General features: G+C 32.8%; 1 protein-coding gene across 3 annotated transcripts in view; it reads left to right on the top strand.

Moving 5' to 3' along the window:
- LOC126881521 (uncharacterized) overlaps positions 1 to 26,992 on the top strand; it is a 92,402-nt gene that overhangs the window by 52,575 nt on the left and 12,835 nt on the right. For 2 of the 3 annotated variants that reach the window (XM_050645825.1, XM_050645824.1), the window contains exon 3: positions 1,469 to 1,945. The exons of the other annotated variant lie outside the window; for it this stretch is intronic. In XM_050645825.1, the coding sequence (XP_050501782.1) occupies positions 1,469 to 1,945 (477 nt within the window). The remainder of the gene's footprint in view (positions 1 to 1,468; positions 1,946 to 26,992) is intronic. 3 annotated transcript variants of the gene reach the window in all.

Genomic DNA, 26,992 nt, shown 5'->3' with positions numbered 1-26,992 from the left:
AGGGTGATGAATTTGAAAAACCAAAGTTACTAATAATATAAGAGAAACGGCAAATCTGGCAACATTGCAAATATCAAATATGGAATCTCCGTTTTCCAAAATAGGTGTACCTCAAATTTTGTACAATTATGACTAGCAATTTACGAGATAATTAGCCGTTTCCAGACTTTTGGGCCACTCTGTATATGTCAAAAGTGTCAAAATAAAGGGTCTTTTATTATAGGATGACGGTTTTCGATATCTCTCTAATACATATTTTTAAAGACAAAACAGAGCACTGTGGTTTTTTAAATATTTAGTTATTAAACTTAAGGGGTAGGCGCAAAATCTTGGTCCAATGCTATTTAAATGCATTAATTTTTTTCGGATACTGAGAAAACTAATAAGTATTTTTATAAAATTTTAACGCAGAATAAAAGATTACATTATTACCGATAGCCGAAAGTCCCTGAAAACTTCTATAATGTTTATTTTAATAAGTTACAGGGGTGAAAAAAAAAGAAAAAATTAAATCTGATTTTTAATTTCAAATATTTCATTCAAAAGAAACTTTTTGTTTATTCTGTCCTAAGAGCTTATATTATTATATTAGGAATTGTCCTAATGGACAATTCCTGAATCACCTTCGCTACGCAGATGATATTGTCCTGATAGCTGAAGACAAAAATGAGCTCCAAAAATGCCGAAAGAGCTAGATACAAAAGCGAGAAATATAGGGTTAAAAATTAACTTTCATAAAACAAAAACAATGACTAATACCAACGAAAACTGTACAATAACTATTCAAAATGAAGAAATCCAAGAAGTGCAAGAGCATATATATAAAGAAAGATTAATCTTTGCAGATTATTTAAACAGTAAAGTTTTAAATAATGGAGAAATCTGCAATCCAAAACTCAATGTGTATCAATTGTACGGCCTAACGTTTTCGTGAATGTTTATTCACTTCTTCAGGGCTGAAATAAAGAAAATGTCAATTAGCCACATATATTCCATGTAAAATGTTAGTTTTCATTACCAATACGTAGAATTTAAAGTTACGTTGTTCAGTATTAAAAAAGACGATATGCACAAAAACATATTTTTTTTTTGTTTGAAAGTAAAAAACGAAAACACAACACCAGTTTTCCAAAGTGAGGTAAACTCTTTCTGGAGAGAAAAGGGGAAGCCTACGTTTAAGAATGAGCGAAATAATCTATAGATATAGATAGAAATGCTATCAAACTATCACAGAGAAAAATAAATAGCTGAATCTTGATATTTTTATGTTTTAAAGCAAAACCGAATATGTAATAAAATAATTACACATCCGAGAACCTGGAATTACGAAAATAGAAAAGTCTTAAATGCTGCTAATATTTATTTTATTATTTTTGTTTATTTCTTTTCTTTTTTGTTTTTTCTTACACAATGTTTATTTCAATTTTATAATTTTACCTTAAAAAATTATATAAATTTTGTTTTTTAGTTCAAAATGAAACCAGTGTCGATGCATTAAACATTTCTAGCACTACCACCAAATCGGCAGATGTGCCTGTAAAGCTAATATTTTCGGAGGGTACTAATACTTCGCACAAAAGTATAACTAATTCCATACTTCAACCTTTAACGAATACATCAAATATTACAGCCGATACATCCACTACAAGTAGTACCTTAAATCGTGTTACAAGTGCAAGAAGGAGTTCGTTTTATAATACGTTAAGTAGTACTTATGGTTCAGTAACGGATAATGACGTAATCTACTCGACACATACAATTACAAAGAGTACTATTAGTACTACTTCTAGTCCTAGTACTATCTTGGAAAATTTTAGTACTGATGACATTATCTTCGCAAGTTTAAGAACTGATAGCAGTATCTTGAATAATTTAAATACTGACTACTTTACAGAAACGATTCCTCGTGCTTCTCTACTAAATTTAACTACGTTACCTCCTTCAGGTAAAAATTCCTAGTATATATCTTTCAACTTAGCTTTCTTCCAACAAATTGTACCGGGTGCTCCAATAAGAATGGCTCTCGGTCATATATCATGAACCGTTTATAGTACAGCTTTGGAAAAATAATTTATAACAAATGTTGCCTCAGGAAAAACCTGGAAATTATTTTCATACCTATTGTAAGTCCACCGCTGGAGGGCGTAATTGGATATCAAAAATAAAAAAATCAAAATTTTACAAAATGTACCTAATGAAAGGGCACGAAATCCGATCATAGTATTCTGCGCATATTGGATTTCACAAGTTTAAGTTATACCTTTGCCAATAAGATGTGGGGGTGAGTGAGAACCTTGTTATGAAAGAATGGCTGTAAGTCCGGTTCTGCTAAATCAATTTTTGTAAGCTTGGTCCTTTTCGTCAACTAAATGTAATAGTTATAATTTCGAAACAGCCTAAAAAGTAATATGCCAGCTACGCGGCGCTACTTAATTTTTTTCAGAAATTTAGTTTTATTTGGAAAATATTAAACACAAGTATGTATTTTTAATCCTGTATTACAAAATTGGAGCAAATTAGCAAACAGAATAGCGAAGACCGCATGTCGATACCTTTTTTCTATCTCAAGATATCTTAAGGTACGTGTAAATTTTAAACATAACTGTTACTGTCACCGGTAAAAGAAGTTAAGGAAATCAAAATAGAATTAAGTGGTGGGCTAGGGAAAAAATTAGAACGGTAAGAAGTATATATTCACTTCAAAAGGCAACAATCATGTGTCAAATCAGTAAAATATAAAAATTTGTTAATTGATGTTTCATTGCGGTTTGTTTCTATTAAATTTCATATAAAATTTATACAGAGTGAAATTCAGGATGATTCTTACAAACGAAGAAGCAATTGGCATGATAGCCACATTCTTTGAATGCTTGAGAAAATGCAACTGTTGCGGCTAGAATATATATTATATGCAATGCAATATCCCCAAAAACTTTACCCAAGTAGTAGAGATTTAGTCGGCTCATTCACCGTTTAAGAACGACAGGAAATGTAAATCTTCTTGTTTATAGAAGACGTGGCAGAGGTCGCTCGGAGGAAAAGGCCATAAATGTTTTAGCATATGTGCAATTTAATCCCCATTTAGGTATAAGGGTATTAGCTAGAGACTTGGGAATACGTAGAACCACCATTCAACGTATTTTGGTAGAAGCCAGGTAAAATCATTGAGGGTATAGATAGTAGTACATATCTATTATACTATGTCTATGGTATGGTATCTGATTTATCCTCAGTTATTGTCGCGTATTTTGTGGTCAGATGAAGTTACATTTAGAAGTGATGGTACAGTAAACCGTGATATTGCGCATTACTGGTCACAGATAATCCACGTTGGATGGAAGAGGTTCAACATCAAGGTCGGTGGTCGATAAATGTATGGTGTGGTATATTAGATGGTCAGATAATTGGACCCTTTATTTTCGATAATGCTGTTAATAGTGAAAGCTATCTAATTTTTTTAAGGAATGAATTGCCTCTTCTTCTGGAGGATGTGCCGCTAGCGTTTCGTAGGTCCATGTTGTTTCAGCACGATGGTTGTCAGACGCATTTCTGCAGAGTAGTTAGAGATTTTTAGATGAGGCATTCGCTGATAGATGGATTGGACGTGAAAGCATATTTTTGACCAGCCAGGTCACCAGATTGACTTGTTTTAGACTTTTATTTATGGAGATGGATTAAAGACTTCGTTTTTGCAACTAGGTCCACTACTCGAGGATACATGATCCAGAGAATACGAAACGCCATTCAAAGCATTTTTTCGAGAGCATAAGTTGAGACTGTTGTTCAATCTACTCTTGAAAGAGTAAATGCTTGAATCGCAAATGATGGACAAAAAGGACCAGGTAACACTCCTTATGGAAAAGTGGTCCCGGTCAAATTTGATGAAAGGTTGGTCAATGATACTCCTTGATGTGTAGATTAAAAAAGTCCATTGCACCTGGGTCTGAATAACTACTATTCTCGAGTTACAGCCTTCTGAAGTTATTGGATTCGAGTGCTCGGTTTACGTTAAGTGCACTAATTTACGGTCAAGTGAACGAAAATATTTATTATTAGAAGAAGAGAAACTCATGTTCTTAATACATACTTGCGTGTTGTATATGAATTCGTGGTCAAAAATAGTTGGATCGTATTTTAGTCTTCAGAAAACCTCCGAAAAGTCTTCAGAAAACTAAAGAAGTGCGATATAAAAGGTGCTGCTAGATCGATATAAGCATTTTCATGTTTTCATGAATGCTTCTCAGTTATGGAATACCAGCAAAACTACAGTTCCGTCTTATCTTTAGAAAACTACTAAGAAACATGTTCCAGAATAATTAAAGAAAAAATTTTTGAAACATAAAAAATACATTAATTGACATGAAACTTGTGCCGCATATCAGATATAAGACAGGTAGAGAACATGGACTTGATTCAATACAAAAAAACAAAGTAAATGGTAGTTTCTAAATGCTAAATATTAATTACAATTGTCTATGGAAAAATCGGGTTTAAATCATCTTCGACTATTCGTATGTTAACATTTTGCTGATTTCGGTTAGATGCATCATATGTCGTGTTAACTAACGACCTATCAGGATACTTAACATTGGGTTGATGTCTTGCAAAGCCTAAAAACCATAACACACTGGTGATATGGGCACAAGTACCTACAGTTCTCGCACCAGATTGACAGGTACAGTAGTACCTGTTAATCGGTTCTTCTACAGGCTCATCTTCATTATTATCTTCATCAACCGTAGGTATAGGAAATGAATAGTTGGTGTTTTGTAGCTTGCCGAAACCTAGAAAATATTCGAACTCTTATAAATCCCGGTTCATCCATATTCTCATCAATTTGAAACTCTTCGTCATTTTCTCTTATTATTTTATCTTGTATGTAAGATAGTGCCAGTTTAATTTGATATATCCCAATCGTAAGGTCTTTTAGGTAGTCTAAGTCGAAAACAGGAGAGTTAGTAAAATCATGATTATGAAGCCTTCTCGATTGACCATTTCTTCTATATGATTATACCTAAGTATGAATATTATAGTTGTTATAAAAATAACCCTACAAAATTATTCTCCATGATATTTTGTATTAAAAAGCTCATCATCATTGGCTGTAGAACCTCTGGTGAACCTCGGTCTGTTCGAGAATCCGCTTCCATTCCATTCTATCCTCCGTCTTGGTTTCCCAATTTCGTAATTTTAACACTCGTAACTCATCTTCTCTGGTCCTTAAATCGTACTCTGGGCCATGGGCGCCCATACCCATTGGCAGGGGGGCCGTGACCCCCCTGGCTTTTCGGGTGCTTTGAATTATATATGGTTATTCAAAGTATACAAAATATAATGTGCAACATATTCACGTTTGCCACCCCCCTAAAAATTTTTATATGGGTGCCCGTGCTCTGGGCTTACGTCTTTTCGTCACACTATATAAATGTGTTTTGATGGCTCCATCTTTTTCATTTTCGTTAAATAAAGTTATTTCATTAATTCTGGAACATGTTACCGGTGGAATTACCCCTATCCCCCTAGATCCGCCACTGTTCAGTAGTTTTCTAAAGATAAAGCCGAACTGCAGTTTTGCTGGTACTGCATAACTGAGAAGCATTCATGAAAATATGATAATGCTTATATCGATCTAGCAGCACATTTGACCGCGTTATGTAATAGCGGATTAAGCGCCAAAATGTAGTTTTGAGATAAATCGGTTTAAAGATTTTAAATTTGTTTTTGGTACTATTTCTAAAATATAGTACTGACATGTTTCATATTTAATATATTAATGCAAATGTAAATAGACTTGTACCTGTGTTTAAAATTTTTTAAAAATAATTTATATTTTAAAAGTTATTCGATCAAATGTCGCTTAATTCGTTAATGATTTTTTAAGATATGCATGAGTTAAGATCCGATACCGGATTAAGAGACATAGTTGGCGCTTAATCTGATGTTACCTGACAAATGATGTCTTTTAATTGGATATCTTAAACGTTAGTAAATATGTTATGTTTTGTAATAAAGAATTAACCGACTATTCATGGCGCTTGATTCGTTATTACACTTACAAAGATGCGGATTTTTGTTTATGACAATGGATTATGTACCATTATTGGCGTTTAGTTCGATATTACAAATCCTAGTGTGAGATTTTTTTTAATAAAATAAAAAATGTCGCTTAATACAGGCATTTAAAAACAGCTTTTTTTTTAATTATTTTACAAAAAACATATTTTTATACATAGATTTGCACCCTAGCTGCAATATGGCACTATTATCTCGATTTTGGACTTTTGGCGGTTAATCCGTTATTACATAACGCGGTCCTTTATACCGCACTTCTTTAGTTTTCTGAAGACTTTTCGGAGGTTTTATGAAGACTAAAATACGATCCAACTATTTTTGACCACAAATTCATATACAACACGCAAGTATGTATGAAGAACATGAGTTTCTCTTCTTCTAATAATAAATATTTTCGTTTACTTGACCGTAAATTAGTGCACTTAACGTAAACCGAGCACCCGAATCCAATAACTTCAGAAGGCTGTAACTCGAGAATAGTAGTTATTCAGACCCAGGTGCCCTGGACTTTTTTAATCTACACATCAAGGAGTATCATTGACCAAACTTTCATCAAATTTGACCAGGACCACTTTTCCATAAGGAGTGTCCTTTGAACATTTAGGTCGTCACTAAGTAGTTGTTTTTATTTTGTGATATATTTTATAGTATTAAGGAAATAGCTTCAGAACAACATTTTATAGTATTGTTTGACTTATTGTTGTTTTAATTCATTATATACGTTGACATCTGGAAAATGTTTCTGTGTTTTTTCGATACATTTCACTTGCATTTCATTTCCCACTACTTGCTTCTATATATATCCACTTTCATTTTCTTTTTAACATCGCTTATCGGTGACAGCAACAGTTATGTTTAAAATTTACACGGTCCTTAAGATATCTCGAGATAGAAAAAAGTATTGACATGCGATTTTCGCTATTCTGTTTCTAAATTGGTCTAATTTTGTAAAACATGATTAAAAATGCAAACTTATATTTATTATTGTCCAAAGAAAACTAGATTTCTGAAAAAAATTAAATAGCGCCTCTTCGCTGGCGTACTACTTCTTAGGCTCTTTCGAAGTTATAACTCTTACATCGATGAAAAAAAAACTGTTTTCAACAAGACCAAGTTTGCAAAAATCGATTTAGCAGAACCGAACTTACAGACATTTTTTTCATAACAAGGTTCCCACTCACCCCCATTTCTTATTTGCAAAGGTAGACTTAAACTTGTGAAATCAAATATGTGCAGAATTTGATTAAGCATACAGTGATCGGATTTCCAGTCCCCATTCATTAGCTAAATTTTGTAAAATTTTGATTTTTAATTTTTGATATTCAATTACGCTCTCTAGAGGTGGACCTACAATTACGAAAATAATTTCCAAGCTTGTCCTGAGGCAACTTTTATTATAATTTTTTCCCAAAGCTGTACTATAAACGGTTCCTGTGATAGGGCCGAGAGCCATTCTTATTGGGACGCCCGGTACATACAACATTATTTTCGTGCTTATCTAGTATCATAAAATCCTATACAGAATTATTATATATAATCAAATGTGAAGTGTGAACGTATTGTGTAGTCGATGATCTTATACGGGTTTCCGATTAACTAAATACGCAACGATTCAAATGACCATCTACTGTACAAATTATTTTTCTTCTTCTTGTTCTTCTTCTTCTTCTTTTTCTTCTTTAGCCTTAAGTAATACAACTTAATATTAAACAAGGAGATAGTCTCAGCCCTTTGCTATTCATAATTGTAATGAACGAATTAATAAGAAAAACTAGAGCAAGAACCAACCAACTACAGACAATAATATGATACCATAGATTACAACCGGTAACAACAGAGTCCTTAATGTATGCGGACGACTTAGTATTAATAGCAGATTCCGAGAACAAAATGCAGAAACTAATGAATATATGGGTAGCGGAAATAGAAGAGCTAAAAATGGAAATAAACGAGGAAAAAAGTACGATAATGATAATCAACGGCAAAGAAGATATTGAAATAAAAATAAAATGCAAAAACTCAGAACTGGAAATAGTTACAACTTACGAATACCTGGGAAGTGTCATTACTAACGACGGAAAATTAGACTGGGAAATAACAAATAGAGCAAAGAAATCAAACAAGTTATACATTTCCTTAGCCCCAATTCTGGGGAAAAGAGAACTTGCAAGAGAGACAAAAATAAACATATATAACACAATAGTGATACCGACTGTGCTCTATGCAAGCGAAAACTGGACAATTCTGGAAAAACATAAGAGCAGAATAAATGCAATGGAGATGAGACATTTAAGAAGGATAGCTGGAAAGACAAAATGGGATAGATTAAGCAACGAGACTATTAGGAGAATGGCCAACCAAGAACCAATAATGAACAAACTAAAAAAGAGACAAATGAATTGGTATGGGCATTTGATGAGGATGAAACCTAACAGAATTACGAGAAGAGTCCACGAAGAAAGGATCATTATTAAAAGAAAAAGAGGCAGACCAAGAAAAAAATGGATACAGCAAATAGTAGAGACGGGAAAAGTTAAAGGAAAATCACTCGAGGAATTAAAAATAATGGCAGAAAACAGAAAAGAATGGAAGAGATGGGTGAATGTAAATTAAAATGTATGTATACACCGTTCTTAGGCGTCAACGCCCTTCGGTAGGGATCTATGGAGGAGTATCACCAAGCCGGAAGCCCTTATCCCTTCCCGTACCGCTCCTCCATAGGCCGATCAGACGCCAGTTTATTCCAGACCAAGCCGTAGACTCTATTGAGTTTTATACTACGGCGTTGGCATTTTATAAATTTCATGACCTAGCTGAGGCTCGAACCAGCGACCGCAAATCGTAAATCCACTAAACTTGTCGATCGACTGAGCCCCAGCTAACTGGACCGTCAAGACCGACGGTCCAAATAGAAAGGTAAATTAAAATACCGATCCAAAATCCGACACCCTGATAGGGTACAAGAAAGGGGAGAAAGAAAGAAAGAAAGAAAGAAAGAAAGAAAGAAAGAAAGAAAGAAAGAAAGAAAGAAAGAAAGAAAGAAAGAAAGAAAGAAAGAAAGAAAGAAAGAAAGAAAGAAAGAAAGAAAGAAAGAAAGATATTCAATTACGCTCTCTAGAGGTGGACTTACAATTATGAAAATAATTTCCAAGCTTTTCCTGAGTCAACTTTTGTTATAATTTTTTTCCTCAAAGCTGTACTAGAAACGGTTCCTGTGATAGGGCCGAGAGCCATTCTTATTGAAACGCCCGGCACATACAACATTATTTTCATGCTTATCTAATATAAAATCCTATACAGAATATAATCAGATGTGAACTGAACGTATTGTCAGTGGCGTAGCTAGCGTGTGGTGACACCCGGGGCGGTAATCGATGATGTCACCCCAAATCCTAAAAATCTTCTTCTTCTTTGAGTGCCTCTCCTATCGGAGATTGGATATCATTAGGGCGATTCTAATTTTATTTACCTACTGCTGTTTTGAACAATTCGTTAGTGGTACAGCCAAACCACTCTCTCAAATTTCTCATCCAGGACATTCTTCTACGGCCTGGATTTCTTCGTCCTTGGATTTTTCCTTGCATTATGTTTTGTAGGAATGTGTACTTTTGTCCCCTCATCAGGTGGCCTAAGTATTCAAGTTTTCTGTTTTTTATATTCAGTAGAACTTCTGGCTTGTTATTTATTCTGCGTATTACTTCTTCATTTGTAATTTTATCCACCCAACTTATTCTTAGTATACGGCGGTAGCACCACATCTCAAAGCTTTCAAGATTTTTAATATTCCTCTGTTTAAGAGTCCATGACTCAACACCGTAAAGCAAAGTACTGAATACATAGCATTTTAACATTCTAGTTCGTAGATGAATACTAATATCACGATTACAAAATAATTTTTTCATTTTTATAAAAGTAGACCTGGCAATTTCAATACGTCTTTTTATCTCGTGATTTTGGTCACCTGTTTCATTGATAAGGGTTCCCAAGTATTTGTATTCGTTTACTTTTTCAAGTTGGGTACCGTTTATTGTGATACTAGTGTCATTTATTGGATTCTTACTGAAGGTCATATATTTGGTTTTTTTGACGTTCATCCTTATGCCGTAGTTATTACATATCTCATTCATACTTTCAACTAGATGTTGTAGATCTTCCGCTGTTCTTGCCATTATCACAGTATCGTCAGCATATCGAATGTTATTGATAACTTCTCCATTGACTATTATCCCTTCGTTTGCATATGAGAGAGCTTCTTGGCATATTTGTTCGCTGTAGATATTAAACAAGAGCGGTGACAATATACAACCCTGTCGTACCCCTCTACGTATTTCTATTTCGTCCGATGTTTGGTCTTCTATTTTTATATTAGCTCGCTGATTCCAGTACAGATTTAATATTATTTGTATGTCTCTGGTGTCAATGTTCTTACTCTCCAGGATTTCTTTGAGTTTACTGTGGCGTACTTTGTCAAAGGCCTGTTCAAAGTCTATAAAGCAGGCGTGTACCTCTTGGTTAACATCTAGGCATCTCTGTATTAGAACGTTCAGGGCAAAGAGAGCATCCCTTGTACCTAATCCTTTTCTGTATCCCATCTGTGTATCGTTAATATCGATGTCTAGTTTTTGATAGATTCGGTTGTGGATGACTCTAAGAAATATTTTAAGCAGGTGACTCATCAAGGAGATTGTTCGATGATCTGAACATTGCACTGCCTTAGTTTTCTTCGGTATGGTGACAAACGTAGACAGCAACCATTCTTGTGGTATTATACCAGTACTGTATATTGTATTGAATATATGCAATATTATGGTTACGGATTGAACATTCAAAAGCTTCAGCAGTTCTGTAGGGATTTCATCAGGTCCGTTTGCTTTTCCATTTTTAGCGTTTCTTATTGCGTATTCTACTTCTTCTTTCAATATGTCTGGCCCAGTTGCATTGATTATCTGAGTTAAGTTGTTTCTATCGTCTTCAAATAATTCATTCAGGTATTCTGTCCATCTTTTTATTTTATTCTCTAGATCTACAATAAGGTTTCCATCTTTGTCTTTAAGTTTACCTATTTGGCATTTCTTTATGCCTCCTGTTATCTCTTTTACTTTTTTGTGCATATTGAACGCATCGTACTTTTTCTCATAGGTTTCCATTTCTTCACACTGTTCTTTAATCCACGCCTCTTTGGCTTCTTTTATTCTCTTTTTATGTGTTTGTTTATTTCTTTTGTATTTGTCTAGGTAATTCTTCATATTTCTTCTTTGTTCCATCAAGTCTAGTATGTCCTGTGTCATCCACCCCTTGTTCTTTGTTGTCGTTTTTGTCAGATGTTTCTTTCCTGCTGTTTGTATAGCTGTATTTATGTACTTTAATTTTTGGTTAACTGGTTTTGGTTTCCTAAAAATAAAGATCGTTAAAATCAACGAAAATCCGATAATCGTATGTTTTGAATAATGAAAAAATTAAGAAGTATAGTTAACGAAACTGCAGTAATACATCATCATCATCATCATCGTCTAACCGCTATCGTCCACTGCTGAACATAGGCCTCTTTTAAGTTTCTCCATGTCTCCCTATCTTGAGCTACCACTATTTAGTTCCCAGAAGTACTATAATATAATAGTTTATTTACTTTTTTGGTTTACACTATGTGAATGAATTAAAATATTTTTTAGCTTTACTAGCGAAAAGTTCTGAAATCACATTTTCTATATTTATGTTTTGTGTTGCTTCATGTTCGATAGTTAATCATCATCCAGCCTCAAAATTCCACTGCTGAACATAGGCCTGCTCCCCTCGTTTCCACCCCCATCTATCCTGCTCCTCTCTGATCCAGTTTTTTTTAGCTTTCTTAAGTCGTCAGTCCATCTTGTAGGCGGTCGACCGACGCTTCTCTTGTCTTCTCTTGACCTCCATTCCAGTAACCTCTTCGTCCATCGTCCATCTGTCGTTCTGGCTATGTGTCCTGCCCATCTCCACTTCAACCTGGCTATCCTTTCGATGACGTCAGTCACCTTTGTTCTTCTCCTGATTTCTTCGTTTTTGATTTTGTCTCGAATTGTTATTCCTAACATTGACCGCTCCATTCTCCTAACATTAACCGCTCCGTTCGATAGTTAATAAACCGAGGTTATTTAGCCTTGTTGACGTCATTGTTTCTCGCAAGTAATTCTTGATTGATTTTAGCTTCCCAAAACTTCTCTCACGAAGCAACCGATGCAAAAATGGTCATAAACAATTTTAAGGCGACCAAGTTTGGGAGAGATTCCATAAAATCCCATTCCACAATGAATTTTAAAAAGTCTACAGCTAACCATTTAGATGCTGTAATATTGGCCGCTTGTAAAAGTCTTCTGAGCCTTGGTATTTCTAGCAGGAGGTCTTCTTCTGATACCTCTTCATGGTAAAAGTCACAAAATGTTGAAGCAGCTAATTTCAACTGTTCACTGTTCGTGGAAAAGCAAAATGTGTGTCTGCACAGCCTCGAACAATGAAGCCATATGAATGGACTGATCTGGTTTCGAGTTTAACATTGAATGTCAAAACATTTCATATTATCTTTTTGAAAATGAAGTAGAGGGCTAAAGAAGAAAAGAAGAATGTTGCAGTTTTTACTGTGGAACTCTGAGAACATCATTTAGAAAAAAATAAATAAAAAAAAATATTATAAAAAATTATTAAAAAAAATAAATACAAAAATAAATATTTATTAGTAGAATTGTTTATTAGAGATTAATATTAGTATTAGTTTTAGGATAAGATACGAAAAAATGACTAATAAAATAAAAAACAGTAAAATTGGCGAATGGATTTAGTGTCAGCAGTCATATAAACCCAAATAAACAACAATATATCTTTTTGAAGTTCGGCTCGAAGTGTAAGTCCTATATAGGTAGCTCACTCACCATCCATTCGTTTTCTACGTCGAATTAGTTTTTAGGTGGAAATGTCGTCCTCATATTTTGTCGTTGCAAAATCTATGTATTACTTTATTTTATAATATGATTACGTTTTTCTTCAATATAAAGACGAAGTGCCCCTGTTTTAGTCGCTGATTGATCAATGCCTTTAATTATACAAAGCGGGCATAAGGTTATGTGCAGCACCTCTGGTGTATAAATTTTCTTGTTGATGAGATAATTTGTAAATTGAAGGAACAACACTATAAAAATGTTCTGCCATTACTTTAACTGCAGCCAGCATAGTGCGCAGTGACAGAACTTCAACGAGTTGTGGAAAGTCGCTTAACAGATGTTTTGCTGTGTTTAATAAGCACTTCCTAGCAGCTAATGGAAACACATAAAAAAACTTAAAAATTGCTTCTTCAGTTCTGGAAAATGTTACACAAGATGTGTTTTGTGCAAAATAGTGCTGGCCACATAAATTAATTAAATTTTCAATAGATCCGAGGAAAATTGCCTTTTTGATTTTTGCTTTAATAATAGCTTGTATTCCTCCATGTACGCCTCTCATAACATCTGCTTTATCATATCCCTGTGAACGGTACTTCATAATATTTCTATACGATCAATTTCAAGCTTCTTGAGAATTTCGTTACTTAGATTAACTGTTTTTTTCCTTTTAACGGAAAAAAATCCAATAAATGCTTCTTTGACCCCGACTTCTCTCGGTTTCGTCACAGTATAAAGAGGAACAGTAAAATTTCTTCTATGTAGGCACTTTGATCTCAAGAAGTACTACCGGCAGTTAACCTGTACGTTTCTACGCGACCAGCAATGCGAGAGTGGTACTCTAGCGGTCTAGCGACTGGGAACCTTGCGCGCTCGCCATGCGCCTTTTTTACTTCTTACTTCTTTACTTTTTTTTACGATTTTACTTCCAAGTTCTAGTGTACCTATTTATACTGTGGTTTCGTGTGTTCACAAAATAATATCGAACTTTAGATTGATACGTGAGTAAAGTCACAAAGTAATGATTTATTCTTGTGTGATCGGGTCTCGCGGGTGTCACCCTCTCGGGTGTCACCCCTGAAGGGGTGACACCCGGGGCGGACCGCCCCCACCCCCCGACCCGCCCTAGCTACGCCACTGCGTATTGAGTATTCGATGACCTTATACGGGTTTCCGATTAACTAAATACGCAACGATTCAAATGACCATCTGTACAAATTATCTTTCTTCTTCTTCTGCTTCTTCTTCTTCCTCTTCAGCCTTAAGTAATACAATTTTGGACATAGGCCCCCCCAATTCAATCCAGTGTTTTCTATTTTGCGCCACTTGCTTCCAGTTTTGTCCTCCATTCTTCTTAATGTCGTCAGCCCATCTCATTTGTGGCTTTCCTCTGCTCCTCCTTCCTAACCATGGTATCCATTATTGTATTTCGTGATACAATTTTTTATTCTTCAGTCGGGTATTGTGTCCTGCGAAGCTCCCTTTTTATTTGGCAGCATGTTCTCCTGCGTCTTTTACTTTGGTTTTGCTTCTAATCCATTTGTATGTTTTTATGTCTATAAGTCTCACCCCGAGTCTCTTTGTGCCTTTACTATTTTATCCATATCGGCCTTGGTGAGTCGCCACGTCTGTGAACCACACGTGAGTATAAGGGAGATACACTGATAGTCCAGGAACCGAAGCTTTTCAGCTCGCAATTTATACAGAACTACAAAAATTCGTTATTCGCTTTAAACTCCAGTTTTTTTAACACTAATCATTCTAAGCCAGTCACACTTCTTAAATCTATTAATAATCCATAAATAAAAAAGTATGAATAAGGCCAATGACTAAAAACACCGCTAACTTACATTATTAAGCTTCCAATTGGATTTACTTTTTTTTTTTTTTTCAAAAAAATATATTGATTTTTTAACCGTAACTTTTTTATTTTTTATCCTAGAAATTTTGGTAAAAAAGAATTTTGTATATTTCTACAAGATCTATAAGGCTATTAATATTAAATCCTTTTAAAGTCCTAAGTCGCAAAAAGAGGTGACTGTAAAAGGGTTGGTAAAGGTGGTTTTTGCATGTTATTACAATTTTTAATTGTCAATAGCTCACTCAGTTTTTGCAATAGAAAAAATTTTTGCTAACCCCGTTCTTGGGAATTAAATAAGCTACAATTTTATATTTACATATTTTTTCGTATCTCTGATGCTAATCTTTCTATTCTGAAGAAATTGGCATTTTTTACCAAACTACAAAAATTCGTTATTCGCTTTTAACTCCATTTTCGAAGCCGCTCAAACCTCTAGAACAGCGGTTCTCAATCTGTGGTACATGTACCACTGGTGGTATGTACATATCACTATTTGAGGTGGTACACAAAACACACAAAAAATTAAAATGGTAGTACTTAGTAAGTCTTGGTAATACAATCTAAACATATAGGTGATACCAAAAATAATAAAAGAACTATAAGGGCCGGTATTTCAACAGCTACTTAAGCTTTTGCTTAGCTAAGCCTGTGTCAAAAGTTAAGGAGAAGCTTAAGCTGGGTGCCGTATTTCCATTATTTCCTTAACTAAACTCATCAAGTTAATCGGTTTGGTACCTCTGAATACGTCAAAATGCCATAACTAACTGTTCTGAGGTAAAAACCACTACTTTTGACATTTAATTTTATCTTGTCATCTGGATCTGTCTCATTTTTACTTTACTTAATTTTTTATACATGGTAGGTACATTTGTGTTGTTAGTATATTGTCTATAGTCCAGAAAGCCACTGCGCATCCGCTAGGGAAAATATTCTAATTCGGATTTTTTGTACAATCTTACACAAAAAGGACTCCTTTTAACAAATTTGCATGTTGCCAGGACCAAAAGGTGGTCAAAAATTTTTTAAACGTTTTTTTTCTGTTTTTTTCCTAAAATTATTTTTTTTTGCATGGAAAAAAGTTGTTTTAGGTTTTTTGGATCATTCCAAACAGAAAAGGTCTTTAGTGACTTTTCTCTAAAAATGATAGTTTTTGACATATAAGCGATTAAAAATTGAAAAATTGCGAAATCGGCCATTTTTAACCCTCAAAAACTATGTCAAAACTGAAAATTTGAATGTTGCCAAAGTAGGTAGATATTCTTTAAACATCGATTGATGAAATCCCGAAGAGTTTTTTGCAATACAATATTCAAAACTCCTTTGTTTTTTAATTGCTAATCAAGCGTGCGCGACACTATTTTCCACCGACAGTATGGTGCAAATGAAAGGAATAAATTCGTTATTTCGTAAACCGGCGACTTTAAGGAAAAATCCCGAAACAGGTCGATTTTTATTTTTAAGTTATGATATTGTGGCATATATGGTATACTAGTAACGTTATCCATCTGGACGTGATGACGTAATCGATGATTTTTTTAAATGAGAATAGGTGTCGTGTGGTAGCTCATTCGAAAGGTTCTTCAATTCTCTATTCAGTAGTATAAACATTTACATAATTATTTATACAGGGTGTCCAAAAAATTTTTAATAAATTAAATTATTTGACAAAAAAATAAGTAGAAGGATACCCTGTATAAATAATTATGTAAATGTTTACATTACTGAATACAAAATTGAAGAAACTTTCAAATGAACTACCACACGACCCCTATTCTCATTTAAAAAAATCATCGATTACGTCATCACGCCCAGACGGATGACGTCACTAGTATACGATATACGCCACAATATCATAACTTAACAATAAAAATCGACCTGTTTCGGGATTTTTCCTTAAAGTCGCCGGTTTACGAAATAACGAATTTATTCCTTTCATTTGCACCATACTGTCTGTGGAAAATAGTGTCGCGCACGCTTGATTAACAATTAAAAAACAAAGGAGTTTTGAATACTGTGTTGCAAAAAACTCTTCGGAATTTCATCAATCGATGTTTAAAGAATATCTACCTACCTTGGCAACATTCAAATTTTCAGTTTTTCACATAGTTCTTGAGGGTTAAAAATGGCCGATTTCGCAATTTTTCAATTTTTAATCGCTTATATGTCAAAAACTATCATTTTTAGAGGAAAGTCACTAAAGGCCTTTTCTGTTTGGAATGATCCAAAAAACCTAAAAAAACTTTTTTCCATCCAAAAAAAAATTATTTTAGGAAAAAAACAAAAAAAAACGTTTAAAAAATATTTGACCACCTTTTGGTCCTGGCAACATGCAAATTTGTTAAAAGGAGTTCTTTTTGAGTAAGATTGTGCAAAAAATCCGAATTAGAATATTTTCCCTAGCGGATGCGCAGTGGCTTTCTGGACTAATAATATTTTCTCTAGTTGTATGTTTTATTCTTATTTGCATAAGCAATAGAAGATCCGTCTGTGTAATTTTGTTTATTGGATATATTCCTGAAAATGTTAAATTGGAATGTAAGTTCACTTTTGTAAAATAAATATACGATTGTAGAAATAAATAATTTTCTTGTGCCTACACCTTCCAAATGTAGTAAGAATTTTATTTTAATAATCGTTAACCCGGCACCTGCCACGTGGCTTTGCAAGGCGCCAACTGCCACGTGGGGATCTCACAGCACCCCTTAACAATTTTCTGTGATCCACTTGTTTAAAAAACAAAATAATGTGTTGAGTAACACAAGAATATAAATAAACATGTTTTATTAACTTATTAGCCACTAATATGTTATAAAAGTTGACAAATAAAATGAAAAAGGTGTTATAAGCAAATTAGCAAGTACCAAACCATAATAAATGAAGTCAAGTAAAATATCTAAAAAAATTAAGATATAGTGAGTATAGAGTCTATATTAATAATTTAAATCAGTTATTTCAATACAAAATGTAAATTTGACCTGTTTATATCAAAAATACAAAAAAAATTTAAAACATAAAGTGCCAGATGATGACACCCCAATTCGACTTTAGAGCTATAAGTTCAGAATGACACTAAATAACCACTTTAAACACTAACACATATATACTATATAATATTATTGAAAGCTACTATGACGCACAGCTCGCTTACCAAACTTGAAATACCAAATATTTGATAAAAATATGTTATGGGGTGCTGGTAGATTCCCACGTGGCAGGTGCCGGGTTAATATTCCAATAAAAACATTATTACGCAAAAGTTAGTTTCCAAAATAACTCTATCATTATTAATTTATAGAAATAACCTCAAAAAACAGAAAACAAATTTTAAGCAAAAGCTTAAACCAACTCCCGCGCGAGCTTAAAATTATTTGGTTTAGCCTATGCTTAAGCCTCAAATTGAAGTGGAAATACAGGCATCCAAGATTTAAGCTCAGGCTGAAAGTAAGCTTTGGCTTAAGTGAGGTTGGAAATACCGTCCCTAGGTGGTACATGACTCAAAAAGTTTGAGAACCGCTGCTCTAGAACATATTGATAATACATAAATATAGAAGACCAAATAAGGTCAATGACTAATTTTAATTAGGGTGGTAAGTAAAGGGAAGTTTCCGACCACTTTTTCGCTGAAAAAAATAGGGACTGACATTCTTTTCATAATAAGTCACTTAATTTTTGAGCTAGATACTTTTTTATTTCTGTAGATATATTTTTAAATGCTTTAAACTAGTTTCAACAAGTTATCCTCCAAAAATGCACAGTTTTCCCGTCTTTTGAGTTTGAAACTACAATATTTAGCATTTGACGAAGAAGAGCTAACATATAATAAAGTATAGCTCGATTACTATTGGTCTTAAAGAAAATAAAAAAAAATGTTTTGTTTATTTTTTCAAAAGGTATATTTTTGTTGAGCAAAGTTGTTTTGATAAAACGAAAACTTTTTGAGTTATTAGCAGAAAACTGATTAAAAACATTGATTTTTTCGATATAAAACTAACACTTTCGATAGCAAATACATTTTTTTGCTTAGAATGAATGTTTTTATCAACTTTTGAGGTCAAAATAAAATAAAAAATTTCCACCCCCGAGATGGGGTGGCAACCACCCCATGGTAAAAGCGCCTTTCCGCCTCATATAAATTTTGATCCTTGGACTATCTACTACTTTCTCAAATTTTCAAGCAAATCGATCTATTCTGTAAAAATTGAGAGGTTTTGTCCTATTTTAACCTTCATTAGTTGGACTATGATCGTAAACCCTGGTTTTCCAATATTGTTCTATTTTAGTGTTTTTCAAGATCCAACTCAGTTTTAACGTCTCTTTATACTTGTTCCACAGTTCCTCAACAGTAACTTCCTCCATGTCACCGGAAGTTCTCCAATTATTCTGCATTCGCTCTCTAAATTTATTCTGTATGTCAATCCCATCTCTGCTAACCTTATTCTTCTGGTAATTTCGGTAGTTTGATTTTCTTTGATAACTTTCATTATCTGTCCCAGGTTGATGTATTCGCTTAAGCCTTGATTTCCTCGAAAGCGGCACCGACAACCTGCGACCGTAACACTGCGATGAAGGACGTCATAAAAACAGTACCATGCAAAATAATAGCAGTGGTTTCCAAGGATGCGTTGGAAGCCACCGCTTGCTGAGTTTACACATTTCATTGCCGCAGTGAAGAACCTTGAATTTTTCACCGTAATCTGACGTGATTAATCGCAATGTTACGGTCGCAGATTGTCGGTGCCGCCTTCGAGGAAACCCAGGCTTTAATGGTTCTAAATTTATGTCGTTCAACGTTATTTTTCTAATGTTTGGTGTATTCGGCATTATTTTTTTTCCAAGTTCGTCTTAACCCTGCTGTCCCGTTCGAGTCAACTACCCAAATGTACTGTTCGGGTCAATATGACCCAACTATGGTTTACGCTTCTTAGTCGAAATAAAATAAGCTAATAGTCTAAGAGCTAGTGAACCTTTTGACTAACGGTCGTCCTGTAAGGCTAAAAATTTGTAGAGTGATAATTCATAGCACACCAAAGCTAAAAACCATGACCTGGCAGGCCTCAGCGGAGCACGTGTATCTACCAGGTGAATCGAAAAGTGCAAATTTAGGGGGTAAAATAAACTTTCTCCTGTAAGGTTTAAATTTAAGTATGTGTTTGAGTAAGTCATTTAAAAGAAATGTGTAAAATGACAGGCGATTCTGAAGAGCATAAGACCTTGCCAGGCGAGGGGAAAGATTAGGGGTTTTTATTAAAATTATTCTTTTTGCATCGAACAAATTTTTTTTAGGCTTTTTTAATCATTCCAAACAGAAAAGGTCCTTAGTTATTTTTCTCTTAAGTTAATAGTTTTTGTTATATAAGCGATTGAAAATTTTGAAAATTGCGAAATCGGCCATTTTTAACCCAAATCGGACATTTATCTAAAAATTTCAATATTGGCAAGGTACGCAGATATTCCTTAAACGTTGATTGATGAAATCCCGAAGAGTTTTTTGCAATAAAATAACGAAAACCGCTTTGTTTTTTTAATTGCTAATCAAGCGGGCGCTACACTGTAGTATAATTGAGGACGTTTGAGCTTGCATAAATTCATTATCTCGAGAATGGGCAAATTTGAAGAGAAATCCTCAGACAGGTCGATTTTTATTTTTGAATTAGGACTTTTTGGTATATATATAATACTAGTGACGTCATCCATCTGGGCCTGATGACGTAATCGATTATTTTTTTAAATAAGAGTAGGTGTTGTGTGATAGCTCATTTGAAAGGTTATTTAATTCTCTATTCAGTAATATAAACATTAACATAATTATTTATACAGGGTGTACAAAAAAATTTTTTTCTTCTATTTGTCAAATTTAATCAAAGTTAATTTAATAAAAAAATTTTTTTTGTACACCCTGTATAAATAATTATGTTATTGTTTATATTAGTGAATAGAGAATTAAATAACCTTTCAAATGAGCTATAACACAACCCCTACTCTCATTTAAAAAAATCATCGATTACGTCATCACGCTCAGATGGATGACGTCACTAGTATTATATATATGCCAAAAAGTCCTAATTTAAAAATAAAAATCGACCTGTCTGAAGATTGCTCTTGAAATTTGCCAATTCTCGAGATAATGAATTTATGCCAACTCAAACGTCCTCACTTATACTACAGTGAAGCGTCCGCTTGATTAGCAATTAAAAAACAAAGGGGTTTCCGATATTGTATTGCAAAAAACTCTTTGGGATTTCATCAATCAATGTTTAAAGAATATCTACCTACCTTGGCAACTTTGAGATTTTTAGATAAATATCCGATTTGGGGTTAAAAATGGTCGATTTCGCAATTTTCAAAATTTTCAATCGCTTATATAACAAAAACTATTAACTTAAGAGAAAAATCACCAAAGACCTTTTCTGTTTGGAATGATTCAAAAAATTTGTTCGATGCAAAAAAAATAAATTTAGGAAAAACTCCTAATCTTTCCCCTCGCCTGGCAAGGTCTTATGCTCTTCAGAATCGCCTGTCATTTTACACATTTCTTTTAAATGACTTACTCAAACACATACTTAAATTTAAACCTTACAGGAAAAAGTTCATTTTACCCCCTAAATTTGCACTTTTCGATTCACCTGGTAGATACACGTGCACCGCTGAGGCCTGCCAGGTCATGGTTTTTAGCTTTGGTGTGCTATGAATTATCACTCTACAAATTTCTAGCCTTACAGGACGACCGTTAGTCAAAAGGTTCACTAGCTCTTAGACTATAATGGTGATAAATAAAGCTTTATTAATAAGAAATTGTGGTTAATTAAACAAAAATTATGTTGTTAATGTAAATTAAACCTTATTAACAAAAACAAAAGGTATTTTTTTCTTTAAAAAAAGCCTAGTAACAAATATCTACAGAAATTTAATTCAGATTAAAACTGGGACAGTCATAAAAAGAATGGGTTTTACAAATATATTTATGATATATACAACATAATAATTAGTGTTGTTATCGTTTTTAGGGCAAGTTTACAGCGTGCTCATTTAGCAGGCGAAGTTAGATTGCCCATAAACGGTTCATACCACAGGCTGTGGGTGAAAAAACGTGATATAATTCAGGAATTTTTGAAACCTATCAGGTGTTGTAAAGGACGATGCCAGGAATAACTTCTACTAAAATGTGACCAAAAATATTGTGAGCTTTTTTTTAATTGCGATTTTCATTTGTTAAATTTGCAATTTTTAAGGTTTTTTGATTTTGCAGCTTAGGATATTGATTTTAGAGAAGAACTTTTTCATAAAAAGTTGTACTAAATTAAAAAACCTACAATTTCAGCTATGGTGGGTTTAATTTCGTTTATTGGTTATTGCAAAACAGCATGCGAAAAGTCCAAAATGGCCGTTTTTTACAATTGAGTTATTTATTGTACAAATAATTTTTTTTTGTTTTTTAAAGCTTTAAAATGAAGATCTTTCAATTCCAAACTTAAAAAAAAATTGCAAGGCCGGATTAACGAATTTGTTGCTTAGATATTATAAATTGTTTATCCCAAGAGGTCAAATGTCGAAGGCTATAACTTTTTGAAGAAAAATCGTAGAGAGTTGTTGTAACATCCAATCTCCTTCTAAAGAGTTATATTTTCATATTCTGATGTAAATAAATGCGTAAAACATTTTTAAACCTCTAATTTTTAGGTTTGAAAATAAGGGGGCAAATTTCGTTATAAACATTTAGAGCTGAAGCGGCCCTGTACATCCTATGAGTTTTTAACTTACAGATTATTGTTGCTGAAGAGGAAACGAAGATTTATAAAAAAATAAAAAATTTCTACGACCAGCTGAAGCCGAGCTAAATGTTGGGTTTGAAAATAAGGGGGCAAATTTCGTTATAAACATTTAGAGCTGAAGCGGCCCTGTACATCCTATGAGTTTCTAAATTACAGATTATTGTTGCTAAAGACGAAACGAAGATTCATAAAAAAATTTAAAAAATTTACAACCAACTGAAGCCGAGATAATTGTTTATTTTTTCTTAAATCGTAGTGCCTTTAGTTATAACAATTAAGAAATTATTTTACAGTCATTGACTAAAGAAAGACTTATATTATCTTAAAATAAAAATTATTATAAAGTATAATTACATTTAATTATTAAAAATTATTTTTAAAATCGGTGCTTTTGCGAGCGGCCGAATTTTGCAAATCGCCCGGCTCGCTTCAAATTCGCGGGCTCGGAAAATTTTTACGTAACTTGTATTAAATTTTGACCGAAAACAATTTAATAATATTACCATTATAATATTTAGTGTATTTACCACTGTATTTGTTTTTCTTGATAAACTTTTATATGTGAAATCTCATTTCTGAAGAAATAATATAACAAAAATGATACATATAACTATATTTTTAATTTTTGCATTGTTATATAAATATAATAATAATAATGTTACTTCTTATTATACAATACAAAACTTTTTCTTCTTGTAGTGACTATCCGTTTTGGATGTTGGCGACCATCATGGCAATTTGGCAAACCCCATTTGGAAACTGAGAACCAGGAAGGCGAAGGATTTACCTTGCTAGAAAATTTACGTACGTCGTTCAACCCAACAACTACAAATCTTTTTAGAGCAGCAGTACCGATTTAGTGTGCAAGTACAGATTGCCATGATGGTCGCCAACATCCAAAACTGATAGTCACTACAAGAAGAAAAAGTTTTATATTGTATAATAAGAAGTAACATTATTATTATTATATTTATACAGATTCTGGGGTCAAAAATAGGTTGATTGAACCTCACTTACCTATATACAATAGTGCACACAAAAAAAGTTACAGCCCTTTGAATTTACAAAATGAAAATCGATTTTTTTTCATATATCGAAAACTCTCAGAGATTTTATATTGAAAATCGACATGTGGCATTTTTACGACAGCAATATCTTAAAAAAAAATTAAGTAAAATTTGTGCACCCCATACAAATTTTATGGGGGTTTTGTTCCCTTAAACCCCCCCAAACTTTTGTGTACGTTCCAATTAAATTATTATTGTGGCACTATTAGTTAAACACATTATTTTTAAAACTTTTTTGCCTCTTAGTACTTTTTCGATAAGCCAGTGTTTATCGAGATATTTTGAATATTTGTCGAATCCACCACATATTTGTATATGGTTAAGTACGGTTATAGAGACCTGTTAATATTCTGAAAATTTATTATTTATAACAACGTAGAATGAAGTAAACACTTCTGTTGTATATAGGTATATTATAAATTTATTAAAAAATTTTAAAATTCATCCACAAGGGAGTGGTTGTACAAAACGTTTTCGGTCAAACTGACCATCCTCAGTGTAAACCTGGAAATAAGTGAACCACTTAGATTGAAATGCAAAAGGGTGAAATTTTGACAGTTAAAAAAGAAAATGTGGTTACTTACGTCCAGTGTACAAGTAATTGAAACTAGCCACTTGAATAGGTGTAAAACCTCAAAATAACATTATTGCTACATTATGAGCTGTATAGTAATCGACAATAAGTCGATGTCTTAAGATTAAAAATGTATCACATGTGGATGTATGTCATCCTTGCTCGGAATTAGCACAAGGTTGTGATCAGGTGAGAGGTTAACAACCAACTGATTAGACAGATTGGTGCCTGAAAATTCATGACAAGATGTCAAAGAAGATAGGTGGATTTCTCAAATGTCAACCGAAAAATTTTTGACAATGTGCATTAATATTTAACTTAATTATTCAATTGTGAATATGCAACTATTAAATTTGTTTGATATGAATTCTAAATTGTAAATAAAGGTTAATAAGCTATAATGATATATTCATTAGTGCACCGTAAACAAAAGCAAAATTCTACTCATATGCTGTGACGTCATAGACTGTTTGTCTACTGTATAGGACTGATAATAATTATATTAATTTGAGCAAAGTTATAATGAATGAATATTATTGAAAATTATATAGAAAATTTTTAAAATTTTTTTTATCAAAATATGATATTTTAATAGAGTAGCAGCTGTAGAATTGGAAGTAATGCCAATAGTGAATGGTCGGTTGCATATGTTTCAGGGAACCAACGAATATAATGAGAAAATACCAATCTATAGATCTGTAATGTGAATTATTGGAGGTATTAAAGGAAATGATATTAAAAAAGGGAAGTGGAATTGAAAAAATGTATGTACATATCTTAATCAAGAAATCTTCTCTAAAAATATTTTGTTATGACTGAATGTAAAAAGTTTCGTCCCATATAGAACTATTGAAAATCTAAATTTAGAAAAATTATTAAAAAAGGTGATAAGGTAAGTTGCCTATGTTCAGTGGACAAATAAATGAAATATAATTACTGTTTTGAAATTAAATTGTGTGAATTGTTAAATGGATAAAGACTGATATTAAATTAGGAAAACTGCGCTGAAAGAAATGTACATGTTTTGATCAAAGAAGAAAATTAATTTTGATTGTAAGCTCTAAATGTAAAAAGAATATGTCACATATTAAACTATTGAAATTCTAGATTGAATATTGTATTGACCAAAGTTGATATTAAGTAAATTTATTAAATGTTGATAGCTGAGATTTATTTTTTAATTTTAATCTAAATGAAAAATAGAGTGAATCAATTAAAATGTTGGAAATTCAACAAAATTTTTGGTTATTGTCTATATTAGAATGTCATATCCGAAAAGATCAAGGGTTCCATGGTGTGATTTTGATATAATGAGAAAATGATTTTGTTAAGTGAAAATAATTAAAGAATGAGATGGATTAGATTAAAATTAAAAAATAAATCTCAGCTATCAACATTTAATAAATTTACTTAATATCAACTTTGGTCAATATAATATTCAATCTAGAATTTCAATAGTTTAATATGTGACATATTCTTTTTACATTTAGAGCTTACAATCAAAATTAATTTTCTTCTTTGATCAAAACATGTACATTTCTTTCAGCGCAGTTTTCCTAATTTAATATCAGTCTTTATCCATTTAACAATTCACACAATTTAATTTCAAAACAGTAATTATATTTCATTTATTTGTCCACTGAACATAGGCAACTTACCTTATCACCTTTTTTAATAATTTTTCTAAATTTAGATTTTCAATAGTTCTATATGGGACGAAACTTTTTACATTCAGTCATAACAAAATATTTTTAGAGAAGATTTCTTGATTAAGATATGTACATACATTTTTTCAATTCCACTTCCCTTTTTTAATATCATTTCCTTTAATACCTCCAATAATTCACATTACAGATCTATAGATTGGTATTTTCTCATTATATTCGTTGGTTCCCTGAAACATATGCAACCGACCATTCACTATTGGCATTACTTCCAATTCTACAGCTGCTACTCTATTAAAATATCATATTTTGATAAAAAAAATTTTAAAAATTTTCTATATAATTTTCAATAATATTCATTCATTATAACTTTGCTCAAATTAATATAATTATTATCAGTCCTATACAGTAGACAAACAGTCTATGACGTCACAGCATATGAGTAGAATTTTGCTTTTGTTTACGGTGCACTAATGAATATATCATTATAGCTTATTAACCTTTATTTACAATTTAGAATTCATATCAAACAAATTTAATAGTTGCATATTCACAATTGAATAATTAAGTTAAATATTAATGCACATTGTCAAAAATTTTTCGGTTGACATTTGAGAAATCCACCTATCTTCTTTGACATCTTGTCATGAATTTTCAGGCACCAATCTGTCTAATCAGTTGGTTGTTAACCTCTCACCTGATCACAACCTTGTGCTAATTCCGAGCAAGGATGACATACATCCACATGTGATACATTTTTAATCTTAAGACATCGACTTATTGTCGATTACTATACAGCTCATAATGTAGCAATAATGTTATTTTGAGGTTTTACACCTATTCAAGTGGCTAGTTTCAATTACTTGTACACTGGACGTAAGTAACCACATTTTCTTTTTTAACTGTCAAAATTTCACCCTTTTGCATTTCAATCTAAGTGGTTCACTTATTTCCAGGTTTACACTGAGGATGGTCAGTTTGACCGAAAACGTTTTGTACAACCACTCCCTTGTGGATGAATTTTAAAATTTTTTAATAAATTTATAATATACCTATATACAACAGAAGTGTTTACTTCAT

Source organism: Diabrotica virgifera, chromosome 3, assembly GCF_917563875.1.
Source record: "Diabrotica virgifera virgifera chromosome 3, PGI_DIABVI_V3a".
Classification (NCBI taxonomy): domain Eukaryota; kingdom Metazoa; phylum Arthropoda; class Insecta; order Coleoptera; family Chrysomelidae; genus Diabrotica; species Diabrotica virgifera.
Note: the sequence above shows the minus strand (reverse complement) of the source record. Positions and strands in the feature narration are given on the sequence as shown.